The sequence below is a fragment of the Phymastichus coffea genome, unplaced genomic scaffold, assembly GCF_024137745.1.
Source record: "Phymastichus coffea isolate CEN01 unplaced genomic scaffold, Cenicafe_Pcof_1.1 PCOF00143, whole genome shotgun sequence".
NCBI lineage: Eukaryota > Metazoa > Arthropoda > Insecta > Hymenoptera > Eulophidae > Phymastichus > Phymastichus coffea.
In genome coordinates, this window is record NW_026706954.1 from 132,492 (window position 1) to 152,665 (window position 20,174).

At 37.3% G+C, this 20,174-nt stretch overlaps 3 protein-coding genes across 20 annotated transcripts in view; 2 read left to right on the forward strand and 1 right to left on the reverse strand.

Annotated features, from left to right (window-relative positions):
* The first annotated feature begins 1,083 nt into the window (after positions 1-1,083).
* On the forward strand, positions 1,084-10,597 carry LOC131672119 (3'-5' ssDNA/RNA exonuclease TatD). 7 transcript variants are annotated; one of them, XM_058949111.1, is made up of 4 exons: positions 8,059-8,128; positions 8,663-8,865; positions 9,190-9,579; positions 9,647-10,597. In XM_058949111.1, exons 3-4 carry the CDS (start codon positions 9,204-9,206, stop codon positions 10,201-10,203), a joined length of 933 nt encoding a protein of 310 aa, XP_058805094.1. In that variant the 5' UTR covers positions 8,059-8,128; positions 8,663-8,865; positions 9,190-9,203; the 3' UTR covers positions 10,204-10,597. The 7 variants fall into 7 exon arrangements, with proteins under 7 accessions (XP_058805096.1, XP_058805095.1, XP_058805094.1 ...); XM_058949109.1 differs by lacking the exon at positions 8,059-8,128 and adding an exon at positions 8,319-8,440; XM_058949113.1 differs by lacking the exons at positions 8,059-8,128; positions 8,663-8,865 and adding an exon at positions 1,084-1,190.
* Positions 10,598-10,781: 184 nt separating this feature from the next.
* Positions 10,782-17,125, reverse strand: LOC131672131 (uncharacterized). Of its 6 annotated transcripts, none has more exons than XM_058949142.1 (6): positions 16,728-17,125; positions 12,973-13,091; positions 12,135-12,918; positions 11,450-12,066; positions 11,241-11,370; positions 10,782-11,164 (listed from the first exon to the last, which is right to left on the reverse strand). In XM_058949142.1, exons 1-6 carry the CDS (start codon positions 16,820-16,822, stop codon positions 10,960-10,962), a joined length of 1,950 nt encoding a protein of 649 aa, XP_058805125.1. In that variant the 5' UTR covers positions 16,823-17,125; the 3' UTR covers positions 10,782-10,959. The 6 variants fall into 6 exon arrangements, with proteins under 6 accessions (XP_058805125.1, XP_058805129.1, XP_058805123.1 ...); XM_058949146.1 differs by lacking the exon at positions 16,728-17,125 and adding an exon at positions 15,687-15,821; XM_058949140.1 differs by having other exon boundaries at positions 12,135-13,091.
* The window catches only part of LOC131672129 (syntaxin-binding protein 5), a 70,642-nt gene continuing 65,107 nt past the window's right edge, over positions 14,640-20,174 (forward strand). For 6 of the 7 annotated variants that reach the window (XM_058949133.1, XM_058949136.1, XM_058949134.1 and 3 more), the window contains exon 1: positions 14,640-16,451. In XM_058949133.1, coding sequence (XP_058805116.1) covers positions 16,326-16,451 — 126 coding nt within the window. In that variant the 5' untranslated portion in view covers positions 14,640-16,325. The remainder of the gene's footprint in view (positions 16,452-20,174) is intronic. The other variant, XM_058949139.1, reaches the window with a different exon arrangement.

Genomic DNA, 20,174 nt, shown 5'->3' on the forward strand with positions numbered 1-20,174 from the left:
TTGGTTCGTTGACAAGTAATTATTTTCTTGTGATATTTTGGCTTGTTTGTCGGAATAACCGAACGGATCTAAGTATACGGTACTGCACTCCTATTTCCAAACTTCTTAGACTTTTTTTTCTGCATGTTCGTAGTAAAATATAGCTATTCAATATGGCAGTGTAAAAAAAGATTCATTATCAGTTTGTTTTAATAAAAAATCCAGAATAGATTGTTGCGAAGGAGAAGTACAAGTAACATTTTATTTTTGAGATTGCGCCATCGGATGAAAAATAAACGTTCGGTAAGTTAGTGCAATCTTTATTCATGGAGTTCAACTAATTATTTCAACCTGTCAAGAGCAGCTAAAAAAATTTGAATGCTAAAATGTTGATGCATAATCTATGGAATGATATCATTCGACAACAAACTCTTTGCTAATCATTCAAACGTGTTCTTCGAGTAATAGTACATTACGACACTAGGCCAGAAAGTTGGATTTCCGGGGCGTGCGTAAGTGACGGGCGAGCCGAAGGCGAGCCCGTCATATTACGCACGCCTGGGCATCCAACTATCTGGCCGTGTGTCGTATACTATTTTTCCTTATCCCTGGCCGAAAGTGCCGTGTACACGGAGAGAGTAAAAATTATGGTGATCGTTTTGTAAAGTTGAAATACCTAAACTTTTAGAGGCTAACCGAGTGTGCGGGAATGACAGCTGCGCATGCGCGTCGCGCGTCTAATGCCGCTGCTCTATAGCGGACAGAAAAAACATTTGGGGAAAATCCGGGGAAACCCCTCGCTTAAATCATGTTAAGCTGGTCTAGCTGCAGTACGGTTAGGTGTCTCCATGCCCGCCTGACTTTTGTAAAAACGAGGCGAAGCCGAGGTTTTACTGGTCAGGGCGGGCATGAAAAACAAAAGTATTTTTCTTAGCCTTTCGGTCAAAAGATAAAAAAAAAACTCTAATTTTGCCTATCAGGGGTCTACATCTTTTAAAAACGCCGCAAAGGACACTCTTTCCGAAGCCTTTCCGCGCCTGGATAGAAAAAAGCATTTCAGCCAATCAGCGCCGCCTTTCCCAAACAGCCAATCAGCGCCGCTTTTCCCAAACAGACCGCAAAAGTCCCTCTTCCCGGAGCGAAATCAGACCGGGAAATAGGCACTTTCGGCCAAGGGATAAGGAAAAATATTTGTTTGGATCATCTTCTAGGTATGCTACAATTTTCTTAGTTTATTTTTCGATTATTAACGATAATTATACCACTTTCAATAGTTATCAAATCAGTATCTTAAAAAAATGATGGCAAATCATACTCTATCATAGATGCTTGAAAGTTCGTGTTTACTATAAATAAGTATTATGTAAAAATAGTTTTATCTACACCTCAATTCAGGCAATCCTTTTACAACATCGCTACATTTAGTAGATATTTCAAATATTATTGTTAATAATTAAATCGTTTATAATCCGAATCTGATTCGTTTTTTTAGGTATCTAATTTCTAAGATGTCGTAAATCAGTTTTCTTTGTGTTGATTTATCATTCAAATCTCAGATAAATAACTATTTAAAATATTACAGTATTATTTTATGCCGAGAATCTTTGCTTTTTACAAACATTTTTTGTAGATTTTCATCATAAATTGACGCATGAAATCGAAGTCAAGATTATATAGAGAAAAAGGCCAAGAATACCCTGAATTTAAGCATATAATTATTTTCGAACTTCTGCCTTCTGCCCATGTGCTTGAAATAAAACACTTTATATAAACTGATTCATTAGTATGCAAAAGCCATGACAAAATTATTCATTTCATGTACCAATTGACCGCACGCACAGCTTCCAAAGTCAGTGGCTGAAAAATGATGTTATATCAATAGTGGGAAGTCATTGTTGTAACTTAACTTACACTGGATTTTGTTATACTCATGGCACTTGGAGTAAAATTTGTCAATAAAAGCAATATATTGAAATTAATGGTAGTAATAAATAGCAAGTAGAGTAACAACCAAAAAAATGTGAAATTTCTTTGAAATGTAAACAAATTCAATTTAATAACTTGATGTCAATGGTAATTCTTATTATATTAAAAATAGAACTGTCTTACTAATCACCCGAAAAGTGTATCAGTGATACTATGATGAAGTGTATATAATTGAACTTTATAATTATTAAGAGAAAAATGAATACGAATCCGTCAACATCCACTAAGAAAAATATTTCAAATGTATGATGAATATCATATATAATTGTAACAATTACATTAATATTAACATCTGACTATAGAATCTCAGTAATTTAAAACAACCATGCAAACGACCATGCCGTCTATAGAAATTGAGAAACAAATTCTGCACTGTTCGTTTGCGATTATTAATTACTACGAAAATTGTGGAAAAAAGTATCTAGAAATTTTGAAAGTGGAAGTCCATTGCCGCAGCCCGCATGCGTAGATTCGCTTCGTTATTTTGGCAAATAAGCCAATATAACAAGATGAAAATCATTATTTATTAATGAACCAAGCATCTGATCAAAAACTCAAAAGTACAGAAAAATTACGTAGACTTTTTGTTTTGAAATTTTGAAAATTTCTATTGACATTTAGCTACTATCAGAATCCACGCAACTTCAGCGAATACTGAACTTGAAATATTCAAATTTCGGATTTTCTTTTTTAATGAAAACCTGATCCCACAGATTTGTTAAGTGATGTTCATATCCTAATTAATATCCTAATATCGCTAACCATTCGTAATTAACAGAGGCCTTATTGTGATGATGGTCATGCGCACTTAGACGTTATGCAATACATGTACGTTGATCGTGTCCGTCACAAAACTAATTAACACCTCGAAGCTGACGACTGACACTTATGTTCATGACAGTCATGACCTAGTATGTATGTACCTTCAAGGTTAGTGCCAATTGGATCTCAAAATTTAACGCCCATAATTACTTTTTTTAGACAATCGTAAAAGTAATAATAACATTAGATTGTTCATCATATTTATTATCAATTGCCTAATTAAATTTTATTTATTCATCCGCAATCGATCTCTACGAGGGTGGACCGATATATACTTAGCCTACAAAAGAAAAACGAAAATTTTGGAAAAGTGGCGTTTTATTTTTCAACATAGTTTCCTTTTAGTTCGATACACTTGGCACAGCGATGCTTCAACTTCTTTAACCCATCTGAAAAATACGTTTCCTCGAGGTCTGAAAAGTAGGCTTCCGTGGCAACGATCACCTCCTCATTCGACTCAAATTTCTGCCCGGCGAGTGATTTTTTAAAGTTTAGAAACAAAAAGAAGTCGTACGGGGCTAAATCTGGAGAATACGGTGGATGGGGCAGCAGTTCGTAGCCTAATTCGACCAATTTGGCCATGGCGACGGCGAAGGTGTGGGCCGGTGTGTTGTCATGGTGGAAGAGCACTTTTTTCTTCGCCAAATGGGGCCGTTTTTTCTGCAATTCGACGTCAAATCGGCCCAATAATTCGGCATAGTACAGACCTGTGACCGTTTTGCCCCTCTCCAGGTAGTCGATGTAGATCACACCTTGTGAATCCCAGAAAACGGTGGCCATCACCTTTCCGGCCGATGGGGCAGTCTTCGCTTTCTTCGGAGCACTTTCGCCGGGTAAAGTCCACTGTTTCGACTGTTCCTTGGTCTCTGGTGTATACTAGTGGATCCATGTTTCGTCGACTGTCACGAAACGTCGCAGAAACTCCTTCGGATTGCGCTTAAACAGCGTCAGACATTGCTATGAAGTTGTCTCACGGTTGCGCTTGTTGTGCGGAGTGAGCAAACGCGGCACCCATCGCGCCGACAGCTTTCTCATGTCCAAAATTTCATGCAGGACATGACCCACACGGTCTTTTGAGATGCCTACGATCTTAGCTATCTCGCGCACCTTCAATCGTTGATCTGCCAATACGAGATCATGAATTTTTGTCATGTTATCCTCCGTGGTAGCCGTTTTCGGAGCACCTGAACGTGGCTCATCAAAAATTGACGTGCGACCACGTTGAAACTCGTTAAACCAATTTTTGACGGTCGCTATCGAAGGAGAAGAGTCACCGTACACAGCATCCAAGCGCTTTTTGATTTCGCTGCGCGATTTCCCTTCCAAAAACAAGAATCAAATTACCGCCCGATACTGCTCTTTTTCCATTTTCAAAATTCAACGGACACACTTGCTTTCACACGCTCTCAAAAATAAACTACAACTCCAATCCGGCTAAAATCTTGACAGTAACCATCGAGAAGGTTGTACTGCGTGATAGAATATTTCTTTTGCGAGAGTGGCGCCGTTAGGCGGTGAGGCTAAGTACTTATCGGACCACCCTCGTAAAAAAGGAAAAAATAGCACCCAAATATTATTTCGGTGAAAATCATTATAAAGCTTAAAAACAAAATGTTAAAATGTTAATAGATAGTTCGTATCATGCAAAAATAGCGCCCGCAATAAAATCGTGGCTAGAATCATAACTTTAATAAATTAGTTTAATAATAGTTATAAATAAAAATCAATATGATATTTTTAAAGATTAACGGCCACTAGTTCAACTGGTGTGCATGCGCATGACAGCTCATTTTTCGTCCCTATTGCTGACACCACGTGCCGTTCCTGGATTGTCAGCAGTCAACATCTGCAAATCTTTGATTTGTTTATCATATCTTTTCATTTAGTCGGCTGGGGGTTGCTAATAAATTATAGGTGCCTTATTTTACCTGGAGTAACGATTATCTTGCAACAATTATGTAACTGCCGGCTGGGGCACCGATAATTTATGAGCAAACCCAACCCTAGCCGGCTAAATGAAAAGAAGTGATAAACAAATTCAAGATTTGCAGATGTCTGCTGACAATTCACAAGTAGTGCCCTTGATAGGAGTTACGAATGAGCTGGCATGCGCATGCGTACCACCTGGCTAGTGGGGAAAAATGTAGTCCCACATTGATTTTTATTTATAACTATCAAACTAATGATTCTAGGTCTGATTTCATTGCGTGATATGATTTATCTATTAGCATTTTAAAAGTTTGTTTTTAAGCACACTACTCACTGAGAAGCTGGCGCTTAAACCTATTTTTTCCTTTTTATATGATCGATTGTGATCGAACAAAAAAAGTTTGAGAAGACAATTGATTACAAATTTGAAGAACAATCTAATGACATTATTACTTTTATCATTATCTAAAAAAATAAATGCAAGCGCTAATTTTTTAAGATCCATAACAATTCTTTCGAAGACGTCGCTGTGACGTCGATTTCCGACTTTTTCAACATTTGAAAACATTTTATTACGTTTGTGTGACGTTATAGAAACGGAATTTGTTCCGGTATTTTATAATTAACCTAATTTTTTTCAGACATTTTTTGACGTCGCAAAATGTTATCGGAAACGAACTTTGAACGAAATGTGACGGTCCAGTTACAGGCCAAGAAAATATGTCATCACTAGCAGATTGAATACACCGCATGAGCCCAGATCATGGAGACTGCAGTATACAGGAGGCGAGGCAGAGACGATTTATCTAGGCAACTTTCTCTTTTTCTCGGAGGGAATTAGCCGATTTTAGCGCCGCGCTCGGTAGTTAGTGAACCACTAGAAGACTTATAATGAGCGCAGCTTATCGACCATGGAGATGTATACAGTCTCCATGTTATCGACCATGGTACTGTAGGTGACGAAGATAACCCCCCAGATAACATATAGTTTCCATGTTATCGACCATGGTACTGTAGGTGACGAAGATAACCCGCACGCGAATATCTTTTTATAAAAAGGGATAAATTAATTTTATAGAAAATGAATACTGTTTTACGATAAAAAAAGTCTTGCTATTTTGTTCGTAAATGTACATTTTCAAAGTTGAGTGAATAACGTTGAATTTCCTATCTTGAAAAAAAAAATATATATATACAAATTTGTCGAAAAAGTTTTAGAAGTTTGTTTAAGTGAGATTGTTACACACATGCACACACTTAGAATGATTTTCAAGGTCATTTGAAGGTCACAGTGATTTTTTGCATAGGAACCCCTATTTTTTATTTCAGATTTGGAAATAACGGGAAATTCTACGTTTAGATGAGGTATTATGTGTGGGGTTTGATTGATGATGATGTTCCCGCATATATTTAATATAAATAATTAAATAATGAATATAAAAACTGAAATTAATATTTTGACTGTTTGCGTAGTTCTTTAGATTTTAATTTTTTTGCATCATGGACAATATTGTGTCGCTTGCACGCTATTTTCATTCGTCTGTCTAAATAGTAAATTATGAATTTGTATGTTAATTTTATTACATGATCTGTACAACCAACAAACGCTAGAGAGTTTGTTTTTATTATTTTTTGAACAACGAACTGCATACTATCTCTAGTCATGCCATTATTACACTCAATTATAAAGGTCACACAATTTTCAACCATCTTAATTAATTCAAAAACATTGTCGCTAGACTTAATTAGCCACCAAAACTCTCTCTAGCATTTGTAAGTTGATGGCGTGCAGCATCACTGGAGAACGACTCCAAATGCAGATTGCAATTTTCGCACTCGTTGTCCAAATGTCGCGTCTCCCAATCTAAAGAAGATAATTGATTCATTTTTTGTTGTCATTCAAAATCAAAGTAATTGCCAACATTTAGTTTTTACTAAATTCAAAACAGGTGACAATTACTAACAAATTAAAAAATAATTATAATTATTGTAAATTTTTATGTTAAAAATCTATGCTTTTTATACAATTGAATTATGGCTTTTGTAACAATATTTTTCTATTAAAAAGATAATTATTTTACACGGTAAAAATTTCGTGGATAGTTGACAATGACCACATTAATCATCGTAACTATCATTAAAGTTAAGTATATCGAATGTTATTTATTATTAGACATTATATTGCTTAGTAAGGAAATATAAAAACAAAAACAACTATAAAATTATTAAAATCGAGTGATCAAAAAGCGTATTCTACCATTTCAAAAAAATAACAAAAACGATATATTGCAAGACTTTTTCATCGTAAAATAGTATTCATTTTTTATAAAATTAATGGATTCCTTTTTACAAAAAGATATGCAAGGGCGGGTATACGTCTCCATGGTCGATAAGCTGCGCTCATATTGTAAGTCTTCTAGTAGTTCACTAACTACCGCACGCAGTGCTAAAATCGGCTAATTACTTTGGGACTGTGACTTGGGTTTGCCGAACGCTTTAACACGGGCGGTATAGGCCTGCCTCGCCTCCTGTATACAGTTTCCATGGCCCAGATCTATGAAAGCCCGGTCACGACATGAGCGAGATACAAATTGCAGCTGGAGGCGAGCAAAAGCACAAGCAGCGCCTTCGGTATAAAATAGAGGCTTGGGGGGAGGGGGGAGGGGGGGGGGGGTAAAAGGTCGAAGAGATGAACTGGATTGATGTTGATATGCTCTCCTTGTTCGTCATAATCTTTTTACCTTAGAGTCCAATGAATAATGAACTTGAGATATTCAACTTTCGGATTTATTTATAATGAAAATCTAGTTGCGTGAATGTATTAATTGAATTGCCTGTCTTTGCTGATCACTCGCAGCTCACCTATAAAAGTGTTCTAATGATTTCCATCAATTTCACTTCAAATTCATCATCAACTTCATCTTCTCAGTAAATGTGACGTCAAAATTATCACGAGAAGTGAGAGAAGTTTAAAATTTTGATATATAAATCATTACTTTAAGATTTTTTTGTTGACTAAAAATGTCAAATAAATTTAATTTGTAAAGTCTGAAAAGAAAGCAGGAAATATAAAGATGAAAATAATTTTACGGACATAAAATAAGTCGGAAATTTGTTTTATTGAATTAAAATAAGAATATCGATCACATAATTTTAAAAATGTTAAAAATTAAGTTGCCTTAATTTTGCAAATGAGTTGTTTAACTCTTACCAAGCCGAAAAACCAATATATCGAATCACCCTGACATTATCTTGTATATAGTTGATAACGATACCAGACACTAATTTAGTCACTGTTCAAGGGCGATTGCAACTGACAAATCCCGGCCGTCTAAAGGTTAATGGACTTGAATTTCACAATCCACATTAGCGATTGATATAGACATATATATCGATGCCGCTTAATACATACGTAATTACAAGTTTTTAATTATATAATTATAAACCGCAAAAACTTTATGCAACAAACATTTTACCTGAGACCGTGAATTTTTTCCAATACTTCACATTTTTGTTCCGTATATTGTCAATTTAACCTTTCAAATTTAAAGAGTACTTGAATTCGAAATGATGCCAAGCCAAGCCGCACTGTCCAGTTTAGTCTGGGTTAGGTTCGGTTTTGTATTTTATTGTAAACATGACGCAACGTGGTACTCCTTTATACTTATTAATTATTTTTAGTAAGACAGTCGCCATGCAGGTCATAGTCACGTAATAATGCACAGTGGGTGAAATAAATGCTAACAATAGATAGAACAAGGGAAAGGAATAAGAATTTTTCATTAACCTAACAAGGAGTTATGACTCATTTCGTGGCAGCGTTATTATTATTTGTTTTCGATTTGACTGCCTCCAATTAATCTCTGGCTAGCCATCTTTTGGTGCACACACACTCGCAAATAATATTGTTTCCGCAATCTCTGTTTATGTTTTTTTTTCATTTTAGTTTTTTGCTTTATCGCGAGAAACAAGTGTTCCTCTGCCCTCGCGGACTATTTGTGCATGATTCTTTTTTTTGGAGCTCACGTCATTGCCGACACCCAGCACCTTTTTTCTATTTATTTTTCTAAGATTCGAACTTGAGCGCATTACACTCGCGAAAAAGAGTCAGAACGGAGTTTTTCTCTAATCTCGGGTACTGCCAGAATTGTAAGTCATATTATTTTTAAAACTAATTTTGGTTCAAGTCTTATTGTAAATACATGCATTTCATTTATTTGTCAGTTTACTGTCAGTGTTAGTTGATTTTAGTACTTAAAAATTTTTAAAGTCCAGTTTAATGGTAGGACAAATTAGTTTAAGTAACACTAATTTCAATATGAATAACTGATTTTATTCAATTCATTGATTTAGATTACTGTATAATAGTATTTGTATTATTGTAATTTTATCTTAAGTGAATTCCAAAAAGATTTCATATGCCAAAAATAAATGAAAAATTGACATTTCTAATTAGAGCTTCTGTACTTACAGGTACATACTTGAAAATGTCTGAAAACGCAAGTAGTTCAAACATAGATGACAAAACTTCATCTGCTATGACTCAGTGCTATGAAAATTATGTGCTAGTTGATGTCGGAGCAAACCTTACTAATAAAAAATACAACCGTGATTTGGATAGTGTTGTACAAAGAGCCAAAGATGCAGGAGTACAAAAAATAATGGTAACTGGTGCAAGTATACGTTCTAGCAAAGAAGCATTGCGCTTGACAAGAATTTACCCTGGCAATTTGTATTCGACTGCTGGGGTTCATCCACATGATGCTAAATCTTGGGAGGACTCAGAAACACTGGAAGAGTTAGAAAGTATAGCTAAAAATCCAGAGTGTGTTGCTATAGGAGAATGTGGATTAGATTACAATAGTAAGTAGTATATAATAGACAATAGTAAAGAAACTATTTTTTTAAAGGTATTAATATTGTTTTGTAGGAGACTTCTCCGAACCAGAAATACAAAGATCTGTTTTTGATAAGCAAGTGGAGTTGGCTTGTCGGTTGAATAAGCCTCTTATTATTCATGAAAGGGGAGCACAAGGAGATGTCTTAGAAGTTTTGAATCGCTACATAAAATGCTTGCCTCCAGTTCTCATTCACTCTTTTGTTGGCACTGCAGAGGAGGCGCAACTTTATCTTGATCAAGGTTTTTATTTGGGTATCACAGGGTATTTGTGTAAAGATAAATCGGACAGTGGTGTTAGACAATTGTTGGAGGAGGGTCTTGTGCCATTAGACAGAATTCTTGTAGAGACTGATGCGCCCTTCATGTACCCTAATACTCGCGCAAGTAAGTTACCGGCCCACGTTAAGGACGCTTTGACGGCGCGATCTTTGACATTTTTACTACGCTACTGCACCTTTCAGCGTAACGAGCCTTGTGCGTTACCCGCTATAGTTGAAATGGTCGCAGCTTTTATGCGCAAATCGCCGGAAGAAGTAGCGCTTGCTACCGCTTTTAATGCTCTAAAATTGTTCGGTCTAGATCAATGATGGTCGATAAAACGACGCGCTATTGGTGCTAGTTTATGGCGTTACCAAAATAATTGTCATTCATTGATATTATAGTTTTTTTACGCTTTCACTTGCGGTTAACGATTTATATTTTACAAGCATGTAGACTTTATAATACTAATTTTTATATTCATATTGATCTTTATTTAATTTTCGTGTCCTTATTGTAAGCAAGTTGTTTTATTGAATCACTTTTTTGTCTTTGATGCTTAAAAAATTTAAGTATAACATATTTTTTTAAAAGCTTTTATGTTTTATTGAATTTAGTATGTTGTAAAAATATGACAAAGAATGTATTTCTATATTGAATTTGGACTGAATGATATATTTTGAAATGTATAAAAGCCGTTATTTAATGGAAATATGTAAAATCTATTGTTGATATATTGCCTATTTTCATAAAAATAAATTATTATGGAAGAGAAATGATGTTGTTGAGTTGAATGGAAAAATATAAGTTACATGGTATTAAAAACAGCCCACTGTTATTATAAAATATATTTTTTATTAAAAATTCTCATATAGACTTATAGAATAAGTTTCTAAATGAGTTTCATTTCATTTTTATAAAATATCTTAAAAACTTTGTAATAATTTTATACAAAAAAATTAACAGTAGTTTTCAATTTTTTTAGTTATATACAACTATCTTAAAAATAGTATTTACAGTAACTTTCATTCTGATACAAGTTTCAATTTGTAGTCTACTTTATAGTCTTATTAGGTATTTCACAATCAATCATCTTTAAATTTAAGTTTGATAGCCTGTACTAAGTAGGAAGTCTTTTCATTTTCTGGTAGTTTATTCCACATTTTACAATCTACAGGTATTACTCTATATGACATAGATTCCAAGGTTTTGATAAATAGTGAGTAAGGGCCTAGTATTCGCTGTGTATTTCTAGTATACCATTCAGGTCGTGCATTGAGAATTAGAAATCTAAAATAAAACATTGATATATGAATTTGCCTTGAAAATGATTGAAGACATAAAAAATTGAATAAAACCACCATACATTTGGCTACCCGGAGGAATAGTTAAATCTTCTAAATAAATAATATCATTATCAGATATTTTATTTGTAATAGTTTCATAAGAATTTATTGCAATTGGACAGCCACTCTTATTCATAATAACCATATGGTCTAAAACATAAAAGCGCAATAAGCATTTGGTTTAAAATTAATGACAAGCTTAGAAATTTTATGAAAATTATCAACTGACCAATACAGTGTTCTAAAGTTGTCCGAACATTAGTTTTGATATAAGCATTCCCTCCAACGGCTTGTTCTAAGGCAGATAAAAGTGGATAATCTTTATTGTCGTTGTGTTGTACAGTTTTAAAAGCTACAAGTACATCTTTGGATGGCCATGGTCCTTTGTAAGAAGGATACAAAACTTTTACCATTTGATATAACTGCAAGAGTATTTTTGTATGGTCTTTGGAATAAAGATTATTCATAGAAAATACTTCTTGTAAAAGAGTATTATTAAAACACTCCAAACAAGCTAAATGCAATGCAAAATAACACATTTGTAAATTTTCTGCTTTAGAAATAACGTTGTTCAAAATATTTTCTTTCATAATGTCCCAAAAAACAGGTTTGTAGTCAGCCAATGCTAATCCTGTAACTATAGGCTGCAATGAATTTAAATCTAAATTCAGAATATTAGGATCTTCATAACATAGAGCAGATATATAATCTAATAAATCCATTTGTGCATGTTGAATAGAATTCAAATGGGAGAGTACATCAATAACTTGATAAAAATTGCAGTTTTCATAAATAATTTTATCAATAAGTTCATCAATAAATATTTCATTATAAAATTCTTCACAGCTAAAACAATAAAAAGTAATATATAATAGAATTGTAGTTTGAAATTCAAAATGATTTTATTCACTTACCCAGTGTTAATTTTTATTGAGACTACTTTGACCATATACAAGATCTGGTCAGGCTGAAGCTTGTCTATATTGTCAATGAGATCTTCCTGCAGTCGTTGTATTAAATTTGTAAAGCTATATGGAAGTTCTTGGACATCACACAAAGAGCATAAGGTATTGTAAGCTTCTTTGCATTCCAATCTTCTTTTGCAGTGAGTAATACTGTCTAATAAAAAATTGAGCATTACTGTATCTTGAATATTTTTAGATGCAAAACTTAATGCATAAATTAAATTACTAATATCACTTTTGTCTAATTGAGATATTTTTGTTAAAAAATAATCTGTCATTTCTCTCATTATTGATTGGCTTAAATCTGTTACTGTACATTTCGTAAGCAAATCTGATAATGTACAAATTTCTTGAAAGGATAACTCTCTTATGGATTCTTGTATTTGCTGAAGAAGTGTTACAAAAAATATATTTGAACTTGGCACATTTAAAAACTGAAGTATTTTCAATGCTTCAATAACATCAGATGAGGTTAATTGTCTTATTTGTGGCTTGAAACACATGTATAGTTTTGTAAAATCTATCTGTTCATGAACTTTTTCTGGTGATCGGCACTTGTTTTCATAAAAATTGTGCAATGAAGATAAGGCAGCAATGACATGTTCTTGTTTGATATGATGTTTATTAGAATCAATATAGTTTAAAAGTTTGGATGGACATAGACCTTGCTGCAAGGTCTTGAGCAATAAATCTTCTTTTGGACTTTTTAAATCATAGTACCCACTTACTCTATCTGCATAAAAAAATATTAGAATAATTTCAATATTTTGATTAGTAAATTTATTACCTTTATGAAATCCTGATGTATTAAACAATCTTGGTAATATAACTCGTTGAACTTGTGCAAAAGCTAAATTTCTGAATGTCATCGACATTCTAATCAATCTTCTTACCATGAAGTCCATACTAAAATATGCATAAACGAATGAATTTGTAATCTGTACGTAATGTATCTGAATAATTATAACAATGCTAGATAAGAGTTTAAAACGTGATTTCTTCAAAAAAAGCGCATGTAAGAGGACTTCAAACTTTTGGAAACATAAATTATTTTAGCTTAACTAGCGTCAAAAAATGAATTATTTAAAACGTAATCATGTAAATAATTAAAAATCTTATCCAAATCATGTAAATATCATTAGCACTATTTGCTGCCGCAATGATAATTGCAACGAGATCAAAGTATTTTTTAAAGGTTATGTTTGAAAGCTAATTGTTCATCTTTAGCGCGCGATAAAATTTGAACGTGAATATAATTTCCTATAAAAAAATGTAAATTTCGCAATAATGCAACAATTAGCTTCCTTGATATTATGAACCAACTTTTTTTGTGTCAATACAGTTTATTTAAACAGTTTCTAAAAATATGTTGGCGTTAGCTGGATAAATATCACGTTATAAAATATATGAATTGGTATAAAATCAATGCGCGTATATATGCAAAGAAAATAAAATACCGAAAATAAAATTTTAAATTAAGACTTGCAGTTGTTACATTATGTGCACGAAAAGTGAAATTTTTGTGTGAGCACGTTTCTTGTTTAAATATATATACTTCTGAATATGGTAAGACGTGTTTCCACATAGTCATTAAAGGGGCTTATTTATCCTGAAATGGCAATCAAGTTATACTTCATTCTTTACTGTGTATACTCATTGTGAAGCAGGAGACGGAATTTCAAAAAATTATATTTTACGTTTTTATTTGTAGATGTTAATTAGACTAAACGCTTTATTTTCAATTTTATAGTATTTTGATACGCATATGAAATAATGTAATTGAGAATTGATGAGAAATAAGTGAAATGCTGAAGCGTTCCAAGCAATGTCATTCATTTAATAATTTATTATTATATATTCCTGTAGAATTTAATGCGTGTTTAAATACTTTTTAAATAGATTAGACGTATATAGTAAATACTTTATTGATAACAGTGCGCGTCTGTTGTCATAAATCATAAGATGATCATTCACAAATTATTTGAATAAAAACAGTCACGTCAATTTTTAAAGCTTGTATAATTGAAATTGGTCGAAAAAAATATTCGGATAATGCAAAAATGTACAAATTCTTCAGATAATAAATCTTTTATAGATATTCTAGCAATAATTCTAGATTGTTTTCAGAAATATATTTATATAATCTGTAGTGATGAAACATTTTTATTTTATGATTTTTAAGTAAACGGTTTTCATAAATACACGGCGATTAATGTTGTTTATAATATATGGTAAGTATTCGTAAAGTACTTGAAATTCTAGAGTACGTATGCACTATAAGCAGTTGATTGTTTTGCAAGAAATTTAGTACCACGAACAACTGCCTTTGAGGCTTACTACATAAGGAGACATCGAACGTCGGACAACCGACATCGGTCGTGTGTCAGGATTATCAAGGTAAAAAACTAATTGTTTGTTTAACATTTGGATGTGTCAGCAATTGCTCAGGATACAAGCTATAATAAAAATGTAGATTTACTATATTAACGTTATTAGTAATATATAATATTTAGCAATATCATTTTTCACCATAGTACCCTTTTGATGGTTGATATCTAATGCTCTGCAATGTTTTCTTATGTAAATATCTAGTCATACGTGATTCTATCTATTTATAACGAATAGTAAATAGCAAACAGCTTTCTTTGCTGAAACACATCCATCACAACAAAAGATGCGCTTGAAAAGTTGTTAATTAGCTCCGTTAATTAAAATCATCAAAACCAATTTCGTTAAATACGCATTTGTAGTATTGGATTAATTATAAAGCCAAATGAGATTCGTCCGCGATGATTATTGCATTACGGCGCAGAGAAGCTCCGGATCATTAATAATTTAATGTGTTAGCTGTGGTAAAGGAAGAAGGATACGAAGTGCATCGTCATCGTCAGATTTCGAGCGTATACGCAAGGTATACGATCTAACAAGCGTAAATGCTATAGTCAGCGACGAAGCGCGACAAGCCAAAAGTTGACCGCGACGTCAGTCGAAGCAAGCGAACGTTGCAGAAGGCAGACAGCCAGCGCGGCACAGCAGGAGGCTTCATTATCCAAATGTGTATTGAGCCGCGGTTCGCTGAAAAACTGCGAATAGGAGCGCGAGGGCGAACCGAGCGAAGAGTTTGGCAAGCGACGTTGACGACAGCCGTGACCGAGGTGGCGACGGTCAGGGTTTCGTCCGCGAAGCATTGTGAGAAAAGGAGAGGGGGGGGGGGGGTGACGTCAGCCTGGCACGAGCTCTCGCGAAAGACAGCAGCGCAGAAAGCGATATAAAGCACACGACGTAATATAGAGGTGCGCGAGAGGCCTTCGCTGGCACACAAATAACGTCGCGCGTACTCGGCGGCGGAGTCCGGCATGCGGACTGTCCAGTGGGCAGACGAGCCTGTTGCCAGTTATTGATCCGGCACGATTAAACAACACTGCATTGCCGTGCCGCTGCTGCGAGCAAACACGGCTGGCTCGGAATCGCTGGCGGCGCGTTATGCGCGAGCGCGAGTACCTCCTCCTCCTCCTCCTCCGCGGAGAGTCGGTGTGGCGCGCACGCCGCTCGGCAGTGTCTGCTGCTCCTGGCTGGCGGTAGTCGACCACGTCGTCGCGCTGGACTAGCTTTGTCTCTCGCAGCTCTCTCGGTCGCTTATCGTGCCACGTGTGTGTTCGAGGTGGTGGTGGTGGCTGCTGGCTGCTGGTAGTGGTGTAGCTGTGCGGAGGCTGCTGCTACTGCCGCTGGCGCGCACCGACGGCGGCCGCGGCGGGGACACTGCTCCGTCTCGCTCGGCTCGGCTCGGCTCGGGTCCAACTACACACGGGCTGCCGCTGCCGCTGCGACGAGCAGCCAGCAGCGTCGGGAAGGTCAGACACGCAGGCGCGCGATAGTGCGGCCAAACATGCCGAAGAAATAAAGTTGAACTCGTCCTCGCACGAAACCGCGAGCCATCGCCAAAGCTGCTGTTGCCGCTGTTGGCCCATATTCGCTGCCCGCTGTTGACAGACGGTTAGACACGCACACACCCACACACACATGTGAGTTGTGAGTGCGTACGCTAGCGAACAGAGACACGAACCGAGAGAGAGAAAGAGAGAGAGAAAGAAAACGAACTTGCGGCGGTGAGTGTCAGCAGTATCGCCAGGAGCCAGCACCATGAAGAAGTTCACGTTCAAGGGGGTGCTCGACGGTTTCCGCTCGTCGGCCTCGCCTCAACAGGTTAACAGGCCCGAGCAGGAGATCGTCGAAACTCTGCGCTCCGATCACTTTCACGTGAAGAAGGTCAGTCCGCATGCCAAAAAACAACAATAAGCCGACTCGTACGCGAGCGTCGAAATCGTGCTAGCGTGCATCGTTTACACTCGTCGTCATCGCCGTCGTAGTATCAGCATCGGACGATCTGTGTCCGGGCGCGATTGCCAGCGCGGTCTCTCGTAGGCCTAGTCTTTCGCGCTCCATTCAGCGATCAGTGGAAGCTAATTCGAACCTGCCCCCTCCAGTCAGCTCACGCGAGCTAACGATTTTTACATTAGCCGCCCACCTCCCCTACCTACCCACCTTACTTCCTCGTCGTGTGTTGCAAGCGGCCACGAATATAACCAACACTTGATACCCACTGCCGACCCTCGGCGACCTTCGGCACGCGAGCACATCCTCTCCTTCGAGGAATCGACAAAGCACCGCCGACCTATACACCGACTCTACCGTACACTTATACCACTCCTCTTTGTTGTTATTGCGGCGCGTGAAAATCTGCGCACGCACGTTAATCAACGCTTCCGCCTGCGTCCGGCGCGTAGATTTTGCTTTGGTACGCTTTCTTTCTTCTTTTCGTCGGGCTGGCTGCTCGTCGCTGACCTTGTTTCTTCGAGGACCGCACTGCTCATTCACTACTTCAGATTCTTATTGGCTTTATCGAGGACCGCGTCGCGACCGATCGACAGCGACCGCACGATTACGCCCAGGTTGTCCGGGCGACCCCCCCCCCCCCCCCAACCCCCAACCTCCAACCCCAACCCCTCCACCCCCGCGAGCCTCGTATCGACATTTTGAGAGCTTCATCTCCGGCGTGCGAGCGCGCTTCAATCGATCCATCGAAATCTTTTATACATTTATAGAATTTTAAAGCCCGGCAAAACGCAGCGTTCCGCCGTTTTCATCAATTTTTAACCAAGCATTAACCCGGTCAACCGGGGATTCTCCGCTTCTCAAATGCATCTTGCGCGAGAAAAAAGAAGCCCTTTGTCCCATTGCGCACCATTGCATTTTTCATGCGCGCGATGCGAATCCCGGTTAATCTGCAGTTTCAAACGAAACCCTCGGTGGCCTGGGAAATGCGATTTCTAAAAAAGACTTGAAGGCTCGACATGCAAATCGCTTGCTCGCTTACCTTCGCGGTAATGATCTCATTTTATTAAATCCTTTCGTGAATCGAAACAATTTACTGTTTGATATCAGTTGCTGTATATAACTCGATTTATCGCGGGGCATATTTACTCTGTCGAAAATTAATTTACCTCTGTGCAGACTTCCCCTTAAATTACGTTACAACCTTGCGAAAATCCAATGGAATTTACCCTTCGCATTGCTCTATATTCCTTAAAATTTGTCTCTTGTTTCGCTCATCAAAATTCGTGTAAGAATACATTTTGCACAACTGAAACAGCCGTCAGAGTCAGTCTATCAGGACGGATAGAACTTTGGGTCAACACAAAATTTAACGGCAGCAGCGTGTTCTTTGACGTGGAAATTGCATGTAGTCTCGTTAGCACTGCAAACTGGTTGATTAAAAAAAATGAAAAAATGAGGCATTCGAACCTTTGTGTGAATTCCTCCATTTCCTTTTCAATGCGCTACGCGGAGCCATTCTACGTAAGTTTAGATTGTTAACATTTATGATGTAAAGGCCAATCGACATTTAACAACATTACTGCGGTTTCCAGTGCGCGTGCAACTTATTATCGACATACGCGTATACAAAGTTTCCTTTCGAATTTCAAACTCGACTCGTTCCGCAATGTTCTCTTTCGAAACAAATTGAAAATCTATCAAATTTTCCTTCAAACGAAACACTAGCTATTTCCATTTTTGGTTTATTACGTCATGATTGAAGTACGTCGTTATATTCGAATAATTAGAGGCTTGTACGAAAATTTACAGCACACGCACGCACGCGCGTATTGTTGTATTTCATTGGCGACAAATGCGAACTTGGAGCGAAAGTGACTTCCACTTATTTTTTATCTTAACATAATAATCGGATTTTGGCATTGACTTCTTATCTTGACTTTATTTGACTGACAATTCAATTCCATTTAATAACTGAAATATCGGACGTCGATGTTACCTCTTATACATATAATAATAAATAAATAAATAAAATAAGTAAATAAAAAATAACGTGAAATTACGACGGGAGTATCGAGTTGAACAAAAGTTATATCTCGGAAACTCGGATAGCCGTTTTAATTAACAGAACTTTTAACAATTAGGAGATTCGAGCCAAACGGAACAAATACTTTGTGCGTCGTGCGCAGTGATGATAATCGGGGACAACGGAGCGTTCTCAAAGTTTTGCGTCCGGGGCTACTACGGCAAAGAAAAACGGCAAGCGATGCAAAAAGGAGCAACGATAAAAATAGCGGAGAGCGATGCACGTAGCGATTTACGAGTGATCTTGTGAGCTTGTAACTCTGAGCAACTTTGCTCGCTTTATACGTTCTTGCATACCTGCGCGCGCGTGTATCCCAGCGACACGAGCAGGATCTCTTACGCAGAAGTGGGGAGGACGCGAGCAGGACGCGTTTCTTCTCTCGCTCACGTTGCACCGACGACAACGACGCCGCACTACTCGGCGAGGCTTCATTTGCTGGCTTGATGAAAAATGAGCCTAGAGACGGCATCCCTTGTATCCCCCGGTCGGATAACGAGGCAGACCGCCGATTTCGTCACACACCTTTATGAAATTTTTCTGCCTCGCCGCGTTTGAATGGCCGAAAAGCCAATTAAACATCTGGCTCGCTAACACAGGCAACGCGAATATTACACTTTTGAGTGCGACCGTAGATTGTCTCGAAAGTGGGAAAACGCGTTGGAGGATAATAAACAACGTCTTTAACGGAGACGCGTGCGAGAGCGATGCTTTATTAATAAATAAAAATTAATTGAACCGTAGCGTTAGTTTCCAGCGAAGCTTCTTCCTCTACTTTGTTGTCGCATGAAAAAAATACATAAAACCGTCGGTAACTCTTCCGTGTAATGCAGTTTCTCAAATAAAAATAAATAAGTACACGTGAAATAAGAAATACCATTGTATTACTGCGGAAAATGAAAGATACCCATATAGAAGCCTTTTGTTTAAAGAGAGTCGCAGAGGACGAAGAGAGTATAGGTAACTTTTGCACTCGATTTCTTCTAGTTATACTTGCAAACTATCCGCGATTGTGCGCCAGTGAAACGTACACTCGTGTGGATTATAACGGCGATTCCAAGTTGTTACTCGAGGGTTGCTCTTCTGATTAACATACACTTGTCGTACGTAGGTAAGGGCATACGCTAGTGTATGAAAATTAAATCTGAGAGCTTGCGACAGTCACGAAGGCTTTGAGTTTTCTTTTTTATTCTTGATTGGCGCGAATAATACGATATCATGCATTTAGTACGTACGACGTAGACTCGTTATAAAAAGCTCTCGCGGCGAAAAGTCTGACGCTTCCGTTGCAGTCGATAATTAACGCTATCCACGTGCACAGAAGAGCGCGACGACGCTGCGGAATAACGTTCGAGAAGGGAACCTCTGTAAATATTTGGCAGCCGCGCGGGCGCAGTGCGCGAGAGATATAGCAGGGGCCGTCATTTACATGCGCCAAAGCCACCCGTGTAAGAATTGCCATGACTGCAAAAACGGCCCAATACTGTTGGAGCACTGGCAACCGAACCTAGTTTTGTCAAGCACTGGACCGGCTTTGAGCCTACATTGAATTGATAAGAATGGTCCGAGCACCG